The sequence below is a fragment of the Lasioglossum baleicum genome, chromosome 14 (genome assembly GCF_051020765.1).
Source record: "Lasioglossum baleicum chromosome 14, iyLasBale1, whole genome shotgun sequence".
NCBI lineage: Eukaryota > Metazoa > Arthropoda > Insecta > Hymenoptera > Halictidae > Lasioglossum > Lasioglossum baleicum.
Window position 1 is genome coordinate 5,785,769 of NC_134942.1, and position 10,004 is coordinate 5,795,772.

The window sequence follows — 10,004 nt, forward strand, 5'->3', positions numbered from 1 at the left end:
TGGGATTTCAAGGTCTACGTTTTTGCCTGAGCTGGTGGCTTCTGCTCGTCGCGCTAACGTGTCTCTCGCAGGGACACTTTTTCTCCGGAAAGCGTTTGCATTTCCACTCGGTCGCGAATATGTTTGAATCTATCCACAAAAACATCCCAAAGGAGTTGCCCGAGACAAGGGTCTACCCATTTTTTGGCAAACGGGTTCCACGATCCAGCACGACCTCGACGGCCTCGACCTCGACGACCACGACCTCCACGACCACGACCTCCACTAACATGGACGTGTGGTTGTGGGATATAGGCGACATATCAACCACCACCACGGAGAAACCGCAGGAGGGCGTCGAATTCCGGCAGATCATAAAAGTTCCCACGAGATGCCCGGAAAAACACGATTTCGTTAGGGGAAAATGTCGACTACGTGTGTGAAATAAACGGATTTTATATTCATTGCTTTGGTCTAATTCGATTTCCTTCTAGTTAACACTTTGAACACAATTCACGGATAAATGTATTATCTTGATGTTGACAAGCACTCGTTTGACCATGTTACCACCTAACTTTTGAATAACAGTAGATAACAGAAGTGCAAATGTAATTAATAAATTTATTATCTCTGTACAGTAAGTCCCCAACTTTGTTCCAGCGATTTCCGCGTATATGTTGAAAAACTGCGTAAGTCAAATAGTGCCTGAGCGCCATCGCTGAAAGGTTATTAATACAATCTTCTTTGTACTCATCTCTGTACTCATTCGAAAGAAAAGCTTAAATAAACCATCTATCTCCATGGAAAATTTGTCACTCATAAATAGCTAAATAGTACACAAGCAAACACTTATCTTCGTTTCTGTTATCTATGTACCTACAAAGCTCCCGTTCTGGTAGTCAAAAAATGAATTTCACTTATTGAATTTAACTTACTGTAAACGAGATACTCGATTTTCACTGATATTCCCGGACTCATGAGTTATGTTGGAGTTGGAACATTTTTTTGCAAGTTTGAGCGTTTTACCACAGACGAGTTCCTACTTCCTACACAGAAGAGTGGTTCCCATATCTCGTCCACCTGTGGTGAAATGGCGGCATTTACAGCGAACCACTATTACCTTCAGACGATAATTTACAATGTACAATTGATAGGAAACTGCTTCACCGACGCAGTACTGCAGTCACTGATAAGCGCCATTCAATGACAAAATATATCTCATATCTGCAAAACTGCATTTTTCGCAGGAGTTTACATGTATCGTTCTCAATGATTGCTGGTACAGCTCGACCATGGATAAAGGTTTACTACGTTGCTTAGACTTGTTAAAAGAGAACGACGAGATCGTGAGAATCAATGCGGAGTGTGCGTTATTGACTGTCTGTCAAAACATCTTGTCTCATCCCAATGATAAGCAGTTTAGAGAGGTGGGTCTGGAGGACCCTCTCATTGAGAAGCTGCTTCCAGCTATTGGAGCTATGGAATGCTTATTTGACATAGGATTTATCGAGGTAATCATATTAAAGCTGCATCGCAAAGTCTGGGCATAGTTTTAACGTTTTCATTCGTTTAACAGGCTACCGACTCTCTGGTCCTACCGGCAGAAGCATCCCTCCGTAAATTATTAGCTCTGGAGAATCTTCTGTCCGAAAAATGCTCCACCAAGTACAATGTGATAGACAATACCGCAGCCTACAATATGCTGCCGAAATCAAACGATCCAGTGGAGAGAGCCTTCTTCGCAGAAATCATCCATTATTTTCAACGTGTTCCCCATTACTACGAAAACAGACTTTTACAGACCAAAGCAAAGAAACTGGTACCCATCACCGAGCTCGAGATAGCCACCATGAATAGAATGAAAGAACTACGAGAGTAATTTTCCACTATAGTTTTTCCATAAACACTTTTGCCTTTGTATTTCTTCTTTAACACATTATCGTTACAGGAGGATTAAATTGAGCAACGAGAATCCGGGAACAAGTACCGAAGGACAATTCGAAGAGAGTAATATCGACGCCAGGGATTTGTTTCTAATGGAGCTCACCCATTGGTTTAAGTACAAATTTTTCACATGGGTTGATAGTCCCAGGTGTTCAGTGTGTATGGGTAGTTGCGAATTGCACAAGGTTGTATCTTCCGAAGATCCTAGGTGTTCAAGAATAGAGATACATAAGTAATTAGTCGACGCTTTCTCTTATTTTGTACAGGGCGAGACAATAAGAACTCCCTTTTTTATCTCGATAAATAGACGAGTGCGATGATCTGTAACCAGGTGACCTTGAGTCTGACGTCTTCGTATAATAATAATAGAAAAAAATTGGAAGTTCTTATTGGTTCTACCTGTGTACCAGCGGCCATTAATTGATTAGTGAACTGTGTATTATTCTAGATGTACTAATTGTGAAGCATTTGTCAAATTCCCGCGTTACTCTGATCCAGAACCACTGCTGACTCTAAGACGCGGACGTTGCGGAGAATGGGCCAATGTATTTATGCTTTTCTGTTGTTCGTTGGGATACGACTCGAGATTTATATACGATAAGACTGACCACGTTTGGATAGAGGTATGGATGAACAATATAACTTGTCATAAGTACGTATATTCACGAACGACAAACAATACTTTAGGTATGGTCGATAACTGAGCAGAGATGGATCCACGTAGACCCGTGCGAGGACGTCATAGATCGTCCTTTGATGTACGAAAAGGGTTGGAACAAGAAATTGAACTATATATTAGCATTCTCAAAGGACGAAGTACAGGATGTTACATGGCGGTACACGCGGGACCAAGCAGCCGTGATGAAAAGACGGAATCTCTGCTCCGAGACTAATCTATTACAGTTCATTGAATTATTAAACAAATACCGACAGTGTTCCAGCAACTATAGTTCGTTACGTAGGCAATACGTGACCAAACGAAGGCTATTAGAACTAGTAGAATTAATACGTATGCCGAACGAGCAGAATTCCGATAACCATGGGATTTATCAGGGCAGGACAACCGGTTCCTACAAGTGGAGACTGGCGAGAGGAGAGATTGCTCAGGTACGGAACGTGTCTACGAACTGGCAATCCTCAGTCGGTTTATTTTGACCCATCTTCTTTCAAAATAATTTTCAAAGATAACAATTAGTAGCACTAATTGTAAGATCGTAATGCAAACTATTTGAATTGTACGTTTTAGTCGAGTTCGCGAGCAAGCTATTCCTGGGATATTTCGAAGTATGGCGAGACATTTCATCTGTGTTATTCGATCGTTAAGGACGTGTATAGGGTAATGGATGACGACGATAGGATGGTAGAGGAAGTGCCCGGTTGGCAAAACGGTGCAAACGAGGTGCAAGGCGGAGTGTTCCGGAAATCTGAGTCCGATTGGAAAATGGTGTACCTGGCACGTTCACCCGAAGCCACTTCCGGGCAAGTGAAATGGAGTTTTCTAATTACAAATCCGAATTTATGCGTATCGACGTTCCACTTGCAAACTGTGATACAAGTATATGAAGAAGCGAACGTATCGTGGCAGTTGGAAGCTTTCTTCGATAGTACAGATCCTAGAAAATCTCTAGTAATTCCTATAAACGATTGTACCAATCACACCACAGATCAATTAGAGGGATCAATAAAATTAACTCTTACCGCGACGGTTTCCGGCGGCAAAGGTGACTGTGCGTGGCAACACGCGCAGCTTTTCCGACAGAGTTTAGAAACCAAAGGGGATCGATCTTTCATAATTAATATTCAATTAAAAAAACGGTAGTTACACACAGCAAGATTATAGATCAATAAAGGTGAAAAGTCCAATATCACACAATGAAGACGTTCTACATTTAACATTCCGTTGAATTTAAATAATCATAGTGAACAAAATATTCTAGAACTGTTGCTCATTCAGCAAGTAATTAAACTGTAATTAAATTGTAAATAAAGACGAGTTCTCGGGAGTTTATAAGCTTGAAAATGTTTATTCCATATACAAAATAAGCACACTAGAGATGGCACTTTCGAAAGATTGTGTCCAATGAATATCAAATCATTCGTTAACAACAATTTCGTAAGCATTAGCAATATGTTTGAAGACAACGCGTTTCCTCTCCGTATGTCTTGAAACATTATTTTAATGGTCACCGATTCGTCGAACGCCAACATTATAAAACAATGTCGCGTCTGGTGTAACATAACATTCTCGTTCGGAAGTGCTCCATTTGTAATTATCTATCGTTGTGTTCGATCAAAGTCCACTGTTTGCGAGTACAAAGATGCGAGATACTAACGAAAGACGATGAAACAACGCAATGTGCAGTGATTCATTGTATAAAGCATAAAATACTTTCAGTTTTACAGAGTTTCTTTTCTCAGGAGAATGTAAATATAGAGGAATGTCGTAACCACTCTTACGAACCCAAGAAAAAATAATTATAATTACAGAGTGCAACGATGTTGCCGAAATATGTCACGGTACCGGTCTACAGTAAAGTAACTCTTTAAATATTGTTTCCGATTCACTTCGCAATCGGAATTGCAGTATTTCGCCTACCATTATTTATTTACATATACTTCGCATATCCCAGCACCAATTTAAGCCTGTAATGCCATCTTAGTCCTATACGTACATCGCATAACATATTTAATACACATACATACAAAACATATTTAATATCTACATCGTCACATAACATTTACGACTATTTAAGTAATAAATTCGAATAACCTTGCCTCGCGACTGTTTATACTGGTACTAAATAATGCTGTTCGAATATGATGTATAAAATAACAGATAGGCACTGGTGTTCTGTGATTTAACTTGGTTCGCCGTAACTTCTGTTACTGTCTGATCGTCGTACTTGTACCACCTACGAAACAGAGAATAGATATTACCTTCTGCAACAACGATGCAATGAAACTGTAACACCAATGAACAACAAATGTATACACACTTGTTCTGGGTGGCATTTTTACAAAACGCCGTGTAATGGCCGCCTTCCATGGTTCCGTAGTGATTAGACATTGCGTATAAACTGTAATTGTAGCTACGAATGTTCGAAATGGTAGGTGTATTGCTGTCTATAACCAAGTATGATTTCAAATTAAAATCGGTCAGGGGGAAATCGACAGCGGTGTTCCTCTTCTCGAACCAGCCACCACTCTCCGCGAAACGATTCAAGTGTATCACCACTATAGGCGCCAGTTTAACGAAATCGAACTTTTTCGTAGCCTCTCTGGGCGTCTGACACTTCGGACACTTCCAACCGACTACTTTCTGGCCAGTCACGAATTTCAATATACAATCCTGTGAACAAAACAATTCGTCTAGACTCAGACAATTAATTACGCTATCGATTAATGCGAGAAGATCGCGCTTACGTTCAATGTACACCGATTGGAGTGAGGCAGCGATGTCGTCAGACTATTGAAACTCTCGTACGTAGTGCTACTTTGTTTGCAAAAGCTACAGGTAATGGTGGATCTCAGCTGACCGAAGAACAGGTTTGATATTATCGATTGCATAGATCCCATTGCTTTGTACCACGCTTCCTCAGCAACAGTCATTACCAAGGGGACCTTATGCTTCTGAAAATATAATACAATTAGAGCCGAATGATCCTGGAAATAAGAGAACATTTGTTTTATTTAGAGACATACCCTTTTCAAATCGTTGTGCATCCAGTCTAGGAGGAAAGTTAGGAATTCGTGGGAATCCTGCTGCTCGTAGCTTTCAAATTGTAATTTGTACTGCCCGACTGCGATCTGTAAATTATAGTTTCATATGTTTAATTTAATGTTATTAATAGGTCTAGCGTCATTTGCATTTGTTAAATGTAGTATTAAGCGAACCTTGAGATCATGGGGAGATATACTCTTGTATTGACCTCTCCAGAGGGCTTTAATCACTTGAGCCACCTCTTCCACAACTTGTCCTTGTGTGTTGTTATCGTTGTTCGTGTTAAGATCGTCTGTGTACATGTTGTCGGTGAAATACTTGGTTAAATTCGTCGTGTTACTCAAGCATTGTATAATGCTATTCATGTAACACGAGTTCCCCAAGTTCTTCAACCCTGTAATGCCTGGATGCTGTAACACGAAAGTCAATACACTTTGCAATCTTTTCCACATCACATCTCGATCACACTAAAATTAAATATTATATTTTATCATGATGCAATAGACATTGTGGATTTTATAATGTATTTGGAACTCCCGAAATTTTAACGAAATTAATTTGCAATATTGATAGTTCATCTTCATCTTTCAATTACCTTACGGAAGTAGTGAACGTTAAAATGAGGCGAAAATTTTCTAGACAAGTTTACCATCTTTTGGTTTACAGTACAATAACAACACTTCCATTCACATGCTTTAGAGATTATTCAAATTCCGTCACAACACTCTACATCACGATAAGCGCATAATATACTCGATCAACGAGCCGAGAAGAAATTAATACACAGAATCGAGTTTCACTCCGAGGTACAATGAAGAATGAACAGGTATCGGTTATTAATGTAACGTTGGCTGCGTAAATACTGATGCACATGACGCACTACGATCAAATTGGATTCAGATACCTTACAGCTGCCGAACGTTTCTGCGCTCACGTGCTTTTTCAAGTCACGGGCTAGAAGAAATTTCTAACTGATCATTCTTATCGATTTTATGATTAATTGTTCTCAATCGCACCGGTTTATCTCCGCGTCTAATCAAATGAGAATCACATGGACCAAAATCACGTGCGCACATTCTATATCTATTATAGACTATAATTATATTTTTATATTTACCACACTTCCATGAACAGGTGTCATTCTCTCTTCACGATTTGCCCAACTGCCGTGAGACACTTTATTCTCAGTGCCGTGCGAACCATTTTGGCTATGCAGTGGAGTCTGTGGCTTCGATGTCCTGTCCACCCTTGGCGCTTTCCGATCTATCAACTGAACAAATGAAACAAATTAATCTACTGCTTTCAATTACGTAAACGACGATTCTCCAATTTAAGATGGGTAACCTTTAGCAAATTAGGACTAGAATACGAGCGCTCCAAACCACTGCCTCTTGGCGTGTAACTCTCGGATTTTAAAGGCTCCTTGTGAACACTAGGTTCAATTTCCTTCGGCAGTTCTTTCAATTCGTTCTTCACAGTTTTCCTTCGGAAATATGAATAATTATTATTAGACAGCGGAATTTTATGCAAAGTAAAAATTGCAAAGTAACACTTACTCTCCGACTTTCTTTCTCGCTTTGGCTAAGTTCGTCATGTCCAGCTTCGCGGTGGCAAGATTAACTTCCAAATGAAGTTTCTCACGGTACTCGGGAATGGTGAACTCGACCGCCTCCATTCTCGAATACTTATCTTCAAGATCTTCTTCGACCTTCTTGTACTCATGTTTCTAAAAACATAAAAGTGAAGTTGTTCTTCGGTTTACATCGTTAAATTTCGTTAGCTTTCCTTAGAATGTTGAACGTTCGTTACCTTCTCCTCTAATTTCCGGCACAGAGATTCTAAGTTACCACGGATGAAATCCTCCTCGTTCGAACCTTTGTACTCGGTGCTGTACTGAATGCACAAGGCGCGTTCTTGCTCCAGGATGTCCTGCATCAACCGCATCTTGATTTTCGCTAGTTCGTACTGCTGCCGTAGCAATTTCAACACGTTTTTAGCTTCGGACTCGTCTGACAGGATTGGTTTATTACTGCGATCGACAGTCGGTTTCACGATGATATCGCTTTTCTTCTTTACGTTCAATTTCCTTTCGGGTTCGAGCTTCGACATACCTTTGCTGAACTGCTTCCAAACCTCGTTGTTAACATTGATCCGTTCCACCTCCACGGAACAGTTCTTCATTGTGGAGCCATTGTTCATGAGGTTGTTCGATTTTATAGTAGATACATTGTTACGTATGTCCGCGTCCATGTGCTTGTAGACAATATCGTTCGTGGAGATGTTCGTACTCGCGTTCTCATCCTTATTTACAGACTTTAAGCCAAGCACTTTCTTCTCGCGTGTTTTGTTGGGAGTGTCCTCGTTGTCGTGGTGTATCCAGTCAGGATATTCGATGGTATCCAGTATTTCGTTCGAGGTATTATTTAATTTAGGCTCTGCGGTGATATTAGGGTTCGTCGTATACGCTGGATAACGAGTTAGCCATTCCGCGTAACCCCCGTCAAGAATAGTGATTTTCTTGTGTAGTATACCGGGATCCCAATTCTCTAAAATTGTTTTGAACACATTCAGTGGATTGGTGGATGTCAGAGTCTTGCTCGATGTGTTCCAGTCGAGTAAAATGGTGATATCGACGTACTGTGCTGCTCTGTGTCTGTACAAGTACAAAGCTGTCTTATCTTTGCGCATACGCCTCTCAAAATGTGTCGCCAATAATCTAAAACCATTCGAGAAAGGTATTAGAGCACAATAATATCCTTTCCTGTGAAAAGAAATATCGCTTGCCTACCCAGTCTTTATCTCGGAGCTCGGAATGTTGATATATTTATTAGACCTTATTCTGGAACTATCGAACTCTGATTTAGACCTGATGTCGATTATCAGATATCTGCCATATTCGTCTTGAACCAATTGAAACAGCTGTTCACATGTTATGATCTCCTCGTTATCGCCAGCCAGTGGGTCTCTGGTTGGTGTTTCTGGCAGTTCAATAGGACCGTCGATCGAGGACATAAGTGAGTCGATGATAGCATCATCATCGGTCTTCATTTTCTCCATGCTATTGGTCTTTCCTGTCATTCTTGCTTTTGCTTGCTGCTTGTACCTCGAGTCTAATCTTCTATTCAAGTCTGCAAGTATTTTTTTTACTTCATTGATCTACAATGTAAATATGATATATAGATTTCTCTTGTTTTTACATCTGGACAGTATTGTGTTGAAGTATTGCGTGTCCCTTCAGGTTGTTTAGAATTCAAGAGACCTTGATCTGTGAATGGTAAAACTTAATAAAAAATAAACAACTGGCTTCCCACCTGATTAACGTTCAAATCCGTCAGTGAGTATATTTTGTCGCCTTTGTACTCGTATGTTGTTTTCAACCATTCTATGGAATTTAGCCATCTGGTCAACATGATGAATCTGTCCTCCTCGTTCCCATGTTTTGCTTTGTCCTCAGCTTTGCTATACATGTCTGGTAATCTTTTGCAGACTTCTGTCGGCCTTTTGTTCTCGTAATCAACCTTTGCTCTTCGCAACAGGTCGTTTATGCTTGTGTACATCAAGGACCTTTTCTCGGACATCTTTGAGTTCATCATTGTTAACTATGTGTGTACACATAAATGTGTCACGAAGATCTACAAATGTAAAGCAATACAAACAAATAAATCTCCGATCGTAAGAAAATTCGATTCACGAACGGAGAAGCTGTGTACTTACATTTCGGTTAAAATAAAGCTTCCAAAGGTAGCTGGTGAAATTAGGATGCGAGCATTATGCAAAGTTAAGAAGATCTGATGAAGAACCGCTAATGCGATTGCAGTTGGGTTTGGGTTATCCAGCTTTGTTGTTCGTACACGTACGATTAGTGTCAGTTAGTGTCAAGGTTACTATACCTCACGATAGTGTAGAGAGAGTGGTACGAAGTGACATTTCTGTTCGCGAATAGAAACGCTATGTTTTACCAGACACAGCTGAATCTTTTAGATTACTTCTAGATTGATATCCATGGCTCTCCTGAACGTGCCTGAACGTGACCACTGGGACACTTCGAATCGACGCCATCTGCCATTAACTGCTCCAAAGAATATACTGGATGATCCAAAAATAAAATCGCTCAATTTACTGACGTGTCAAGCGGTTCTGTAGTGCTGGAAGTGTACCGGATGATTCAAAAGTAAAATATTCCTGTAAAATCATTTCTTATTGTATCGAATTTATATTTAATGCTTCATAGAAAATATAGAACAATCTTGATTGAACAAAATACAATAACAAATCTAAATGGCACTGAGATTGTTCAATAGAATTTCCTCCTATAGCGTCACAGACAAGCTATAGGAGTAGACCAATCGCGTCTCACGAT

At 40.1% G+C, this 10,004-nt stretch overlaps 2 protein-coding genes across 3 annotated transcripts; one reads left to right on the forward strand and one right to left on the reverse strand.

The window, feature by feature from the left end:
* The first annotated feature begins 1,143 nt into the window (after window positions 1-1,143).
* Pngl (N-glycanase Pngl) lies at window positions 1,144-3,934 on the forward strand. Its single transcript, XM_076438033.1, has 6 exons — window positions 1,144-1,490; window positions 1,556-1,854; window positions 1,928-2,155; window positions 2,372-2,546; window positions 2,611-3,030; window positions 3,170-3,934. The coding sequence occupies exons 1-6, from the start codon at window positions 1,272-1,274 to the stop codon at window positions 3,740-3,742; spliced, it is 1,914 nt and encodes a 637-aa protein (XP_076294148.1). The 5' UTR covers window positions 1,144-1,271; the 3' UTR covers window positions 3,743-3,934.
* On the reverse strand, window positions 3,928-9,760 carry LOC143215688 (ubiquitin carboxyl-terminal hydrolase 8). 2 transcript variants are annotated; one of them, XM_076438026.1, is made up of 12 exons: window positions 9,359-9,760; window positions 8,956-9,276; window positions 8,433-8,800; window positions 7,454-8,360; window positions 7,201-7,370; window positions 6,989-7,127; window positions 6,762-6,914; window positions 5,818-6,054; window positions 5,626-5,730; window positions 5,347-5,553; window positions 4,920-5,272; window positions 3,928-4,835 (listed from the first exon to the last, which is right to left on the reverse strand). In XM_076438026.1, the coding sequence occupies exons 2-12, from the start codon at window positions 9,235-9,237 to the stop codon at window positions 4,721-4,723; spliced, it is 3,036 nt and encodes a 1,011-aa protein (XP_076294141.1). In that variant the 5' UTR covers window positions 9,238-9,276; window positions 9,359-9,760; the 3' UTR covers window positions 3,928-4,720. The 2 variants fall into 2 exon arrangements, with proteins under 2 accessions (XP_076294141.1, XP_076294142.1); XM_076438027.1 differs by lacking the exon at window positions 9,359-9,760 and having other exon boundaries at window positions 8,433-8,772; window positions 8,956-9,096.
* Window positions 9,761-10,004: the final 244 nt, after the last annotated feature.